Source organism: Neodiprion pinetum, chromosome 4 (assembly GCF_021155775.2).
Source record: "Neodiprion pinetum isolate iyNeoPine1 chromosome 4, iyNeoPine1.2, whole genome shotgun sequence".
Taxonomy (NCBI): Eukaryota; Metazoa; Arthropoda; class Insecta; order Hymenoptera; family Diprionidae; genus Neodiprion; species Neodiprion pinetum.
In genome coordinates, this window is record NC_060235.2 from 21,456,052 (window position 1) to 21,470,220 (window position 14,169).

A 14,169-nucleotide genomic window follows, 5' to 3' on the forward strand; every position below is an offset into this window, starting at 1 on the left:
CTGATCAGGATTTGAGTTAATTTCACACACTTTATGATTTCCTGACACCTCCATACACAACTCTCTCCTTCTAAAGTCGTAGGCCTACTCATTTGCTAATCTGCGGATCCGCTGATCCGCTGATTCGTCCGAACTTCGGTTCTTACTTTCTTCTATCAAAATATATACATCGTCACAAACCTAAAAGCAAAATATCGAATTCGAACGTGACATAATTAGACCGTATAATGCGTAATAGATCTATATTGGATAATCTTAGCAATGCGTGCCTCTTTACCTAGATCCAGAACAGTAAACAGACGAAGGATATTGGCTACGTGTATAACGCGCAAAGTAAAGTTGAGTAAATGAGGTTGAGGCGACGTTGTGGCTTTGTCAATCTACTTTGTTAAATCAAGTGCTACACATTCCGCGTAACCCACGTTTCTGTAATAAGGCGATGTGAAAAAATTTTACTCGTCAAATACCATTTAGAGATATTTTTCATCAATCCATCCGACTGTGTGCCGACGACAATATTTTGTCATTCACTTTGTTAGTTTTCATTTCAACATTGAATATGCTTTTTTTTGACAAGAATACTCGCATCGATACATTGACATTATCTCCTGAACTATTGGAACTTCAAATGAACAAGTGTATACTGACGCAGGCACTCGAATTGCTAATAGTGCTGAAATTCTTATCAGAGAATCACTCATCTTCGATACGGGTATTAAAACTTTTTGTGGGTTCAACCTAAATAACTGAAAAACAACGGAAAGCACGTCAAGTACTGACGCATGAGTTGCTAACTAACTAATTCTCTAACGAATTTGCGTGTGACACGAGAACCTTTCGGCCAATCAACTCGTTTTGCCTGCTCTATTGCACGCTTCGGCTGCTCGCGTTGTTATCTGCGTCATTGGCTTGATCAGATCACTTCACTCGTAAGGGAACGTACCCATACTACGTGACCCGTTTAAGGGGGGGAGCGGAGTCTTTAAAATACTACAATCAGTCACAGGAGGGGGGGAGTGGCTCAGCTTTTTGTCACGTAGTCGATTTTACTGAGAGAAATCTCGTATTTTTTAAACCTGTATTTGAATATAGCGCGCAGTGTTTAGTGCTTTTTAAACTCACAGTTGGTGGCGCTGACGCACATATGCCGAGACGTCAGCCAATTGTAAACAGACACTGTTTGTCAGACAGTTTATATTTCAGTGAAGTTAATACTACGTGAAAAATAAAGGGGGGGATGGGGGGTCTTGGCATATACTACGAGAAGTCACCGAAGGGGGGGAGGGGTCGAAAAATCTAAAAAAATAGGTCACGTAGTATGGGTACGTTCCCTAACTTAGTAATGAGTCGTTCTTAATGTCACGAGCTTTCGCCAAGGTATTTGTCGATAATAAGTTGCGGGAAATGGGAGTCGTCAGGCGGCAAGTGCTGATTCCGCCGAAAAGTCTCAGTCTTATAAATACTCCAAGAATATGTTATCTACGTGACGTGCAGGTCGATTGAAAACCACGGGGCGAAAACTGTACATTGCAAGATGGTCTACTCAATCCACGAGAATAACGCTACTGGAATTGACAGCATTAACCGTAGTTTTTTGCGACTCAACGATGTAATTTTTGGGTTTACTGTTTTTGTGGCTACAATTTGCCATCACAGCACACGCAGCATACGAGCCATACATAGTTTGCAGTGAGTTAATCACCGATTCGTTATTCTCTCAACGCGTCACGAAACTTGATATCACTAGTCACCGGTCGAATGTTATTTCACAGTTTATCAAGCTACAACGGCTGCATTGTCAACTATCAGAGTGTGGTTATGTACAGAGTACGTGAATCTTCAATAACTAATTGTCTTGCATTAATGATCGTCTTTATCATCGCTTACAGGGAGCAGAAAGTTCATATAAATAGTGCGAATTTTTCGGTGAAGAAATACTAAAATGATGTTGTTTCTCAAATACAGGGGAAATTATAAATTTTTTGGAGGAGGTTCGTCGTGACCCAGTCTCCCCTATTTGATATTGTCCGATATGTAGAGTCGGTTTGTAATTTTTTCATGTACTATATAGACTACAGTTTTGGTTTTGCTGCAACTGAAATAGCTTTAGCAATAACTTTTAAATCTATCATTTATTACAGTTTTCTTCCAGCACTTTTACGACCTGACTTTAAGTCCCATGCATTTTTGAACGACGTTTCTCTTCTTCTAGAAGGAGAACGCATTACCTCGAGGCGGCCGAAGCTTCACTCTAAAATCCAAAAATGGAAGGTACGAAATGCGAAGAGTTATCGAATGTGATAGTAAGAATAATTCCAAATCTGATAAACGAATCGTCGGCGATATTGTAATCGAGAAAACTTTTATTCTCTCGATTATGTGGGTTACAGAATAATTTGAACTATTGCAAGAATATCAGATGTGATCAATCAATTTCCACTTTTCAATGCACTTAGTATAATTACGCTTCGTATCATTTCCTGTTCGCTTTCAGAGCATAAGACAGTGGAAATTGTAATTCGATGATAATTAAACTACAGTTCTAAATGTCGTGTCACATGTGCGATTTCGAACACCATTTGTTATACCGCAACGACCCCAATCGAACCGTTGCACGAACGTGTCGTTAAGTTGACACCGAATAATTTACCAGCTATTTACGCGGTGTAGATACGCTCGGGTTGATACATTACTCGACATTAGTTACTTGAACCGCACATGCTAATTTTTTCTTACCGCTTCGCGAATGCCAGTCGCGCATAAACGACGATGCGTGGTGTCTAAGGAGAAGAATCAATTTTTTATGAATGCATCATTTTCCGTTTCAGAGTGACAATTCAATTTTGCAATCAATTTTGCACGGTACCCAAGAAGTTGAGTAATAATTCACGTGAAACAAAACGTAGTCATATCATTATATTTTCGATTGATTTCATAATCATGGAATGCAGAAAGAGGTACGATAATTCGGTTTTGCAGATCGACTGCATTTTTGTCGGTTGATATACATAGTGATGTTACAACTGACCAAAATTGACCGATACGAGAGACTATTGTAAAACGGTTTTTATGGTCAATTCAGAAATTCAACTCGTGCAGATGATCTTATATTCGTGTCAAGTGGAAACCAAATATGGTCTATAAAGGGCAACAACTTAATATTTCTTACAGTGTTGGACGAGTAAAAAAATATTACGTGCGTAATATCTCGAACACGATGTTACGTATTCCGTATTCCGACAAAATTTTCGGTGACGCACCTTGAACTGATAATGAAATCCGATTCGAGGAAGCCAAATGCTTCATACATCTACGAATTTTACGAGATATTTGAACGATGGAAGCGTCTGCACCATGTAATCTTAGAAATATATCAATGTTTTTTTTTAACAGACATCGGAGCATTCGTCAAACAATGAGCAACGATTAAAAAAATGGAATATTTCATGTAACGCAAATGAAATTCAGGATCCCGAATTATCTTAAAAATAGCCAACTGTTTTCTACGTTTCCAGCTGGAGCGAGACTTCGAAGGTAACAAGAATAGTAAAACTTGCCTACTACTTCGTTCCTTTGACTTTCTCGCTTTCTCTCCGTCAGGCACGGTAAACTCTCGATCGATGAACTCGGTTTGCCAATATCGTGGATGCTGCGGCCACTTACAATGGCATCCGTGTCATAGGCTTGGACAGTACGGTTCATTCATGATTTACTAATAACTCATAGTAAATTTTTCAAGCTCTCGTCACAGTATTCGTCTGACACAAACTCTCTCTTCTGGTTCACGTTTACTGACTCAATGTCTTCTGAACGCCTAAAAATAAAATGACGATCTTCCATTTAAACATGACAAGACAAAAATTATAGACGACGTACAAATTTGAACAACACTATTTACGTTTTCTATCGGAATACAGCAGTTCAAGTGGTCGGGTTTAGCGAAAACATCGGCTCAAGAATCGTATAAGTACGGAGCTATCGACTCGGTCCGCGAGACTGGACCTGCTGAAATCGACGGGATCTGACCGAGCTTATCGAATCGATGACGGGATTTTTGTGTCTACTGTTCTTGGGTCTACCGTTTGTCATGGCAGCACAATCAGAGTACGAGCCCTGCAAAGCTTGCAGTAAGATATTCGTCGTTTCGTTATCCTTTCGATGTGATACGAGATTCGATGTCAGTAATCATAGTTCGAATTTCATTTCTCAGTTTACCAAGCTACGCTGGCTGAATTGTCAGGTGTCAAACTGCGGCTGTACACATGGTACGTGAATCGTCAATAACTATAGTTGACTTTACTAGCGATGGCTCCTGTCGTTGTTCACAACTTGTAGGAAATTCAATGTCAAATGTACAAATTCGATGGTCAGAGTTTGTGTTCGATGGGTGTTTGGCTTGTCGGCTGACTTGATAATTCGTAACATTTATCTGTTTTTTTGGGTTTTCATTGACTCGCGTTTCGGCACCACCCTCAGTGATGACCTCGACACGTTCACAGAGGTGATGGTTGGCAATGCTGCGGACTTGTTGGCCAAAATGGACTTGAACAAGTCGACCGTTGTGTTTATCTTCGGTTGGTTCGGAACTACAAATTGGAAAAACTCCCAAGCCGTAGTCACTGGTACGAATGAAATTTTATCGTGTTTAAACGGAAGATCGTAATTTTATTTTTAGGCGTTCAGAAGACAGGCATACCTCACCGCTGTATTTGAGGAGGATGCCGCAGTCGATTTCGACGTTGCCGTATATATCTTCAAATATCGAAGACCACGTATCTCAAACGCAATTTGGGGTTGACAGCCCCATTTTATACACAATTCTAAATAAAAACACACTCCAACACATTTTCATTTGACGTAGAAATAAAGAAATGGTATGAATTTTACGAATTTACTATTGCGATTTCGTAGAATCCGTACGATATCTTTACTTCTGCGTCAAATGAAAATAGACTGTAGTGTGTCTGTTCAGAGTTGTGTATAGGATCTGGCTGTGGACCTTCAATTGCGTTTGAAGTACGTGGATTTTGATGATTGGAGATACATACGTCAACGTCGAAATCGACCACGGCACCCCGTTAATCGTCAAATAGCGTAAAGGCGATTCCAAAGCACCAGAGTACTTTGACCGTACCTTGGGTATTTTTTAGCATATCTCGAACGACGGGATCACAATGTTCTGATGTTAAACTGGGCGAACATCGCTGACAAAGAATACCTCTACGCTGCTCGAAGCATTTCTGGTGTCGGCTACACTTTGGCCACAGCCCTCAATGAGTGGGTGACGGCCGGTCTGAACTCGTCCTCTATTCACCTGGTAGGCCATTCGTTGGGAGCCCACGTCTGTGGGTATGCTGGACGATACGTGAATTTCACTCTGCCTCGAATCGTAGGTGAGACGAAAGTAGATACGGACACGTTTCGTGTATTTGTCTTCTATTTAGATTTCAGACTTGTACTTCCTTCACTGGACCAGTGAGTATGAACCAGCTGATACCAGTACTTTAACCGCTTTTCGTGCAATACCTTTTCAAGTACTTCTCTCATATCTTCTTTTTGGCTTTTACTTTGTGCCGTTGAGTTCGCGAATGGAAAAAAAGTCGTGTTATTATTTCACACAACATTTTAAAACAATCTTAAAGATTTCCATCAATTCTGTTGAACTAGGTTTAGAACCCGCGGGACCACTTTTCTATACCGTCTTGGAGCGTCTGAAGCCCAGCGATGCTGAATTCGTCGAAGTTATCCATACGGATGCGGGAGTCCTTGGTATGGACTTGGAAGTGGGGCATGTCGACTTTTATCCCAATGGCGGTACCAGCTTACAGCCTGGATGTTTGATAGCTTGTATGTGAGCCCGTCCAATCGATTTCCGCGCGTCGGGATTTCATCCATATTTTTACACTTACCGCAACGTGCTTGTTTTTTAGATATCTGCAGTCACGTCAGATCCTGTCTTTTCTATGCCGAATCAGTGCGAAATGAGGACGCATTTATCGGTCGCGCCTGTGATTCAAATTCGAAATTCAAGATAGGTTCATGCAATTTCAATGGTTTATCGGTAATGGGTTACGCCACACCGACCACCACGTGAGTGAAACTTACAAAGTCATTCTATGAGTAAAGACGTGACATGATAATGATGCAAAAAGTGTAACTGAAACCGATTTAATTTAAATTTAACTAAAAATCTTCCTGCGATTCATCAACAAATGTTGGCGGTACTGAATTTCAAATGTCACTCGCACTTTTTCTGAAAACGTCCGAGAAATCCATTATTCAATTATATATCCTACGCAAAATGCATACAGTTTATTCAATTCAATTGAAAATTCGTTGATTGTTCGGAGAATGAATTTATCATTCCACGAGTAAGTTAATGCTGTTATTCAAAATCCAACTTGGATAATTTGTGGGAAATCTATTTGAAAATAAAACTGAGCTATTGTTCATCAGAATCAGAGAAGCAGTGTGCATTTTGTCGGTAAGAAAATGGAAGAACAATGTAACATTCCTAATGCTGTCGACGTAGTGAGGTATTTACAGTTGAAATCCGGTGTATTTAAACTTTTCCTGCATTGTGTAGATTTTCCTAGCTACACCCAAAGACAACGATTTCAGTGACAATTTTGAAACCTGTGCCTTATCAGGCTTCTGCGTTGACACTTTGATCACCTGACTGTACGTCCTACGCATTCTTAAATGACATTTTTTTTCCAGAAGGGGCAAGTTTTACCTTCAGACGAACTTTGCTTCCCCCTACGGTCTAGGCGTGGAGGGTACAACGTACGATGATTCGTCGAATCTACTAGTATCAACTATTCAAAGTCTGATGGAGGTGGCGGCATCCAAAGATTTGGTCGAGGCTGTTTCTGTTCCCTCGACTCAACGATCATAGTCTAATTTAAACAGTTGCAAAAATATTATATCAAACAGAAATACTCTGTCGAAGATTCTGATCGACTTAGTACAATTATAATTTCCTCCCATTCCCATTCCCCTCGTGAATGTACAAACTGTCTGAAACTGCGATGGAGTACTTATTAAAATGCGGCTATAACTTGCCGTCACATACGTGCGATTTTGCACACTATTTGATATACCGCTGGGAACCCGATAAAACCACTGCACGAGCATGTCGTTAAGTTGACACCGAGTAATTTGCCTGCTAATTACGTGGCGCAGATACGCTCGGGTTGATACACGACTCGACGTTGGTCAGTTAAACCGCAGGTGCAAATCTTGGCTTGCCAGTTGGTGGATTGCAGCGGCCAGCTGATAACACACAATTAAACAACAACGAACTGAGCAACGATGATGGGTTGTGTATCGTTTTCCGTCTCAAAGTTGCAATTCAACTCTGCATTTAGTTTGATGAACGATTTTGCAAGTTCAAAATGAATTCAAAGTAATTCACGTAAAACAACATGTGGTCATAACGTTACAGGAGAAAGTAGGGTATGTTGGAACTATAGTTTAGGTTACTACAGGTTCTACAGAAAGTAAATTTCTCGCCCTACACTTTCCTATTGAAAAGTCCAATGTATTTGATGGTTTACATACCCCACTTTCCCCTATCTTTGATTGATTTTCTAATCACGGAAAGCAGAAAGAGATGTAATAATTCGATTTTGCAGGTCAATTTCATTCTTGTGAGTTTATGTAAATGGCGGTATTAAAACTGACCAAAATTGGCCGATACGGACTGCTGAAGAACAGTTGTCACGATCAATTAGGAAATTCTCAATTTGCGATTGTGTTAGATTTGCATAAAGTAGACACCAAATATGGCCTGGGGAAGTTCATACCAGAATATTTTTTTGCAGTATGGGGTGGTTGTTGGAGTTATTTTTTCAAATATCTAGTCTGAAATTGATTGATAGTTTATAATTGGCAACGTTACAAGATAATCATGCGGAAAGGAAAAGATTGATCGATTTATCAGATGAGTAATTAATTATTGATTGAGTAACACCTTGCACACGATGTTATGTTATGGGTGTTCTGGTGAAATTGTCGGCGAGGCACCCTAAATTGATAGTGAAATTCGATTCAAGGGAGCTAAATGTTTACGATATCCATGACTTTTACGAAATTCATGATCAAAAAAAGACTCTGCGTCATTCAGTCGTTGAAATATAATACAATTTTTTTAAAGAGGTTTCAAAGCAATCGTGCAATAATTGAGACAGAAGAAAAGTCGACTAATCATAGTTGATAGGAACTGTAAAATGCAGATTAAACAAACGAATAAATGGATAAATCTTCTGCGAAACGTTCAAGTTTAAACTCTAAGCAGCGGAATTGTTAGATTTCTATACGAGGTTTAAAATAGAAAAGACTAAACGCATTTCAGCGTGCATTTATTCGAACCAAAATTCAAAGTTCATTTTTTTGCACTAACAGAAATTTTTAGTTCTAGTTACCGCTCAGTCCTTAACTATTTTCATTTTTTACCACAATCGAAAAATATAGTTCTAAGTAGAAAATGAAAATTAGTTATATAGCCGTTACCAGAAAGTCTAGTAATATGTTATTAGTCTTTCTCATTATGATCACTGTTACTATATTTTCTTGTAACTGTTGGGAAAATTTAATGTTTGTGTAACGATAAACTAATGTTAAAGCCTTATTTAACGTAAAAAGTAGAGTAAACCGAACAAACTGATTTTGCGTTGCAATTAGCAAAAAAGGATAGACAATAGCGCAAAATGGTTACGTGTACCTCGTCTTACGTAATACCAACAATATTCAAACAGTTTTTTTAACGATACTTGTTTTACTGAATTTTCTAATTACTGTAACAAATGAAGTTTTCACAGTGTGGGCTGCAATCACAGAGATCTGTTTTTGAGAAGAACGCAATTGGATAATGCGTAACGCAACGTTCGGGTATGCAATTGGAAAATCTATTTATCGAGAAAGAAAAATGGCACAGGTGGATGCAGATATTTTGAATAGCATTTAAGTACTGCCAAACACACCGTAATATTCTAGAATAAGGTAAACAACAGCAACGTAAACGGTAAATTCTGTAGCAGATTCAACGGATATAAAATGTGTAGAGGTATTAGTTAAGAAAACGAATATTCTGATTAAATTTTTCTTCGAATGTACTCTCATTGTCAGAATTAAGGGTGGAGGTTACAGCTGTAAAATCGCACTTATTTTTAGGAATTCTTTTTTTTTTTAAGAAAATGAAAGCACTTTGAGCAATTTCACTTCCAGGGCTTTATTATTTATAGTTTCACGAACGTTTTAAAATTTTTTCATTGTAATTAACAAAAAAATGGCTGCATGGCGCATATAAGTAACGAACGACTCAGAACTCGGGTGCTTTGGCGATGGTGCATCTCTTGACATCACTGTCCGACTTGTAACAGATAGAACAATTTTTTTTTTTAATTAATATTACATTTTCGGGTTCGAGCTCGTGGCCAAAATCTACGAAAATAAAATTTGAATATATACAATTATAAGCAAAAATATTTATTTTTTGGCCAAAAAATTGTTAAAAATATTTGTATAAACAAATTTTGGGATTGAAATTTGAAAATCTAGCCACGAATACGAATCGATAGAAAATTTCAAGTCAATCGGATGAAAATTGACCGATTAATCTGCGCCACTGGATTGAAAACGTGGTCGTTCGCCACTTATATGCGCCATACCGCGATTTTGTTATCAATTTCAAATAAAAAATTTTAAATTCGTTTTGTTGTGCTTTAAAATGAACTATAAATAATAAAGCCCTCAAACTCAGATCGCTTTAAGTGTTTTCATTTCCTTTAGGTTCTTTTTTCTTTTGGGCTTTTCCGTTTCTGATGCAATTGATTTTTCCCTATTCATTCAAGTTATTTTCACGTTGTTTCATTCAATTTATAATAGTTCATGTTTACCGAAAATCGAGTGGAAAACGAGATTCGAAGGTTTTTTTTACCTTGCAAAATACGCGAGTGTTTTGGATCGTTTTTCAGTATCTCTTTTTCTTGCCGGTATCCCCGATGATTTTTGATGTTTTACTTATTACCCGAATTGAAAAAAGTGAAAGCAAAGGTTCGAGATAGATGTTGATATTTTTCTACTTCCAGAAGTCCTGTTCGAACAAATAGATAAGAGATAAAGAAATGAGTACCAGTCACGAGGTTGGAATGCTGCAACTCAAATTAAAATGATGCATGTGAAATGAGGTGTAGAAGAACCGTAAATTAATGTAAGAGTGTATTGTTTATCTAGCTGAGTGTTTTCCACATTCCACTTCTTCTGGTGTTTGTTCTCTGATTTAAGCCCATCTTTTATTTATCGCCGACGTCCCTACCATCTCAAGTTTTGTAGGCAGAAAGTGCCCAATTCGAGACCAAAATTCTAGTCTCATAATTCCTCGGCCCTATACCTACGTGGCGCTTAGTAGTTTCACCGACTTTGCTTATTCATTTTACCTGAACACGCGGATCAGATAAGAAACGTCATGTGGTGAGAGTCGTATATAATGCAAAATTGCGATTGTTGGAATCCACAGTAGCAACCGAAGCTTGACGACGGAACGATGCGATTTTTGTACCTCGTGTTTTTGGGGCTGCCGTTCGCCATGGCAGCACGAACAGATTACGAGCCCTGCAAGGCTTGCAGTAAGATTTTCCTGGTTTCGTATTCCTTTCAACATGTCGTGAGATTCGATATCAGTAATCACCGTTTGAGTTTCATTTTACAGTTTACCAAGCTACAACGGCTAAGTTATCAGGCATCAGCGTGCGGTTATATACAGGGTACGTGAATCTCTGATATAGCTTATCTTGTCTTGAAGGTACTTCTAATGGTCTCTATCGTCGGTTACAGGGTACAGAAAATTTAACGACATGTTTATGTTCGCGATCATCACTGGCATTCCAGTTTGTGGGCTGAATAAATAATTCGTGAAACTTGTTTGTTGCATGGGTTTTTAACGATATTCGTTCTGGACGATCATCAGCAATGACCTCGATACGTACACAGAGGTGGTGGTCGGGGATGCCGTGAACCTGCTAGACAAAATGGACTTGAACAAACCGAGTGTCGTGTACATTTTCGGTATGCTTGGAACTCCAAATTGGAAAAGCAGCCAAGTCATCATCGAGGGTACGACTGCAATTTCATCGTGTCCGAATACAAGAATTGTTCGGTGGTTCGGCCTTCCAAAAATATTCACAATTTAAAGCTGTGCTTCGTATTTCAAATACCCTAATATCAGTTTCGGATTACCAGAATAGCTCGAACGAATACTGAATATTTTTCAGCATATATCAAACGTCAGGATCACAACGTTGTGGTGCTCAACTGGAAGGAAATCGCTGGCAATGAGTACATTTATATTGCTCGGAGCGTTTCTGGTGTCGGATACACCCTGGCCAAAGTTCTCGATGAGTGGGTGGCAGCTGGTTTGAACTCGTCCTCTATCCACCTTGTGGGCCATTCGATGGGAGGCCAAATCGCTGGATACGCTGGGCGTTACGTGAATTTCACTCTGCCTCGAATCGTAGGTGAGACGAAAGTTGACGAAGGCTGGGTTTCGTGTATTTATCTTCTATTCGGATCTATGAGTATGAACCTGTTGTTATTAATGCTCCATCTGTTTTCGGCGCATTGCCGAGTCAAACAATTTCCTCGTCTTCACGTCATTTCGGGTTTTTCGATGCATCATTGCACGTACCAAGCCAAGGAAAATTTCTTCATTATTTTAGACCATGATCACAATGAGGTATTCAAATTCTGTTGCGCTAGGCTTGGATCCTGCGGGACCCATGTTTTACGCCGTCTTGGAGTGTTTGAACAGAGGCGATGCTGAATTCGTCCAAGTGATCCACACGGATGACGGACACTTTGGACTGCGCCACGAAGTTGGGCACGTGGAATTTTATCCCAACAGTGGTATCCACCTGCAGCCAGGATGTTTGACAGGAAGTATGTGAACATGTTAGACTCTCCTCTTCGTCGAGATTCCATCTATATTGCAACATTTCTCTGTGATGTGATTTTTTTTCTAGACGGTTGCAGCCACCTTAGAGCCTGTTACTACTATGCCGAATCATTGCGAAATGAGGACGCATTCATTGGCCGTGCCTGCGATGACAGTTCGAGTTTCAAGATAGGTTCATGCAACTCGAATGGTTTATCGGTAATGGGCTTCGCCACACCGTCCACCACGTAAGTCAGACTTGCGTGATCGTACAATGAACAAAAACGTAAAGAAATAAGGGTTCTAAAACCGCAACAGACGCTGATAAGATGAAATTTATTTATATAATGAAATTTATATAATCACCGAATTTCCACCGTAAAAATCTTTCTTCCAATAACGTCACTGAAATCACGTTGTCCCACTACTAATTGTCACATTAAAGTCAATATATTAACCCTATTGAAGAGCAACGTATATAATCCATAAATAAATGTCCCACAATTTGTGTTCGACAAATGGCCACTTCAGCTCGTCAGTTTCTATGAAAAAAAATTCGATCCTTACAATTTTTGGAGTTTACAGTCAGTGAAATCGTGAATCAGCGTCAAACGTATCTACTGTTGCTATTCAACATTTAACTGACAATGGAACGATTTCTTGGGAATTTATTTGCGAATAATATAAGCTATATGCTGCGTATGAAAATCGGAGATATAGTGTCAATTTTTCGATGACGAAATATTAGAATGACGTGATTTTTTAAATATATTCAATATATTTAGATGCATAGAGTCGCAATTCGGTATTTTGAAACTTTTTTCTGTGCTATGTAGACCACAGTTTTTATTTGGTTGCAACTAAGTTAGCTTTAGTAAAAAATTTCAAATCTATGTTTTATAGAAGTTTTTGTTGCGACACTTTTATAGCCCGACTTCAGGTCCCATGAATTTTCAAATGTCGTTTCTCTTCTTCTAGAAGGGGCAAGTATTACCTTGAGACGGCTGCAGCTTCGCCTTACGGTCTAGGAATGAAAGGCACGATATACGACGATTCGACGAATGTGATAATTTCAACTTTTGAAAATTTTCTGAGCACAGCGCTGGCTTCATGGTAATCGAGAAAATGTCCCTCGAACTTAGCAATCGTATAATGTAATTTGAACAATTGCAAGAATATTAAATCAAATATAAACGATTTGCCTAATATTTTATGTAACTTAGTATGATAACTACCTTTATTTTTCATCACCTTTGAGAACGAAAAAAAGGAGAAATCACGATGCAATGATAATCAAACTGCAGCTCAATTTTAACTTTCCCGTCTAGCCTGGGATTTTTTCCAGTTAGATGAAGAATTGAGCTGTGATTCGATGACCAATAATTAAGCAAAAATTAGCTGATCAACGATTATTGGTTGGATATGGGGATAAAAAAATTTCTATCGAATACGACATTTTTTTTTTCAAAGTTACAATCCGGTTCATCAACAATTTTGGTTCCAAATATTACGAATAAGGTGATTCGTATAATATCAGAAACTTTCCTGACAATTTCTATTCACGAAAACACGTCATCGCATCATTTTAGGTTTTGTTCATGACATCATCGCGAATAGCAAAAAGAGGTGTAACAATTTGACTTTACTGGTTAACTGCATTGTTGTGGGTTGATACGCATCGGGTGGGTGTTGACGGTATTTTTTTTCCAAATATCTGGTTTAATATCGATTGTCAGTTTACAAAATTTATACTCACGGAAATTTTTTAATATAATATGCCTACACAGTACAGATACAAGATTATGGTACCGAAAGCAAAGGATTGATGGATTTATAAGACGAGTAATTAATTATCGAATGCGTAATACTTTTCACACGATATTGCATTATCGGTGTTTCGGCGAAATTGTGGGTGACGCAGCCTAAACTGATACTAAAATTCTATCAGAAAAGCCAACTGTTCTCTACATCCACGGATTAAATGGGACTCTTAAGTGAAAAAAGCTTCTGCGTGGTTCAATGGTTGGAATGAAATTTTTCTCGGTGAGGTTCTGAATCAATAAATTCACAGGCAGTCTTTTTAGTAGCAATCCAAAGTCAATCAGGACGGAAAAACATCGGCCACAGCACACAAGAATATAAAAAAGTATAAGAAAAAAAATTACAAGCGCGTGTTCAAAACAGCAATTTATCAAATTGCGAGAATAATGCAGCTTGACACGATTCAATGGCGCGGA

At 38.7% G+C, this 14,169-nt stretch overlaps 3 protein-coding genes across 19 annotated transcripts in view; 2 read left to right on the top strand and 1 right to left on the bottom strand.

The window, feature by feature from the left end:
• The window catches only part of LOC124215832 (RYamide receptor), a 100,891-nt gene that overhangs the window by 37,288 nt on the left and 49,434 nt on the right, over positions 1-14,169 (bottom strand). The gene's annotated exons all lie outside the window — the stretch shown is intronic.
• On the top strand, positions 1,303-8,773 carry LOC124215833 (pancreatic lipase-related protein 3-like). Of its 11 annotated transcripts, none has more exons than XM_046619645.2 (11): positions 1,620-1,827; positions 1,966-2,043; positions 2,153-2,271; positions 3,394-3,534; positions 3,601-4,127; positions 4,211-4,265; positions 4,477-4,622; positions 5,151-5,393; positions 5,668-5,847; positions 5,931-6,090; positions 6,721-8,773. In XM_046619645.2, exons 5-11 carry the CDS (start codon positions 4,043-4,045, stop codon positions 6,896-6,898), a joined length of 1,047 nt encoding a protein of 348 aa, XP_046475601.1. In that variant the 5' UTR covers positions 1,620-1,827; positions 1,966-2,043; positions 2,153-2,271; positions 3,394-3,534; positions 3,601-4,042; the 3' UTR covers positions 6,899-8,773. The 11 variants fall into 11 exon arrangements, with proteins under 11 accessions (XP_046475597.1, XP_046475607.1, XP_046475601.1 ...); XM_046619647.2 differs by having other exon boundaries at positions 2,213-2,271; XM_069135282.1 differs by having other exon boundaries at positions 2,213-2,271; positions 3,918-4,127.
• LOC124215842 (pancreatic triacylglycerol lipase-like) lies at positions 10,531-13,140 on the top strand. Its single transcript, XM_046619661.1, has 7 exons — positions 10,531-10,628; positions 10,712-10,766; positions 10,970-11,115; positions 11,274-11,516; positions 11,758-11,937; positions 12,021-12,180; positions 12,911-13,140. The coding sequence occupies exons 1-7, from the start codon at positions 10,547-10,549 to the stop codon at positions 13,047-13,049; spliced, it is 1,005 nt and encodes a 334-aa protein (XP_046475617.1). The 5' UTR covers positions 10,531-10,546; the 3' UTR covers positions 13,050-13,140.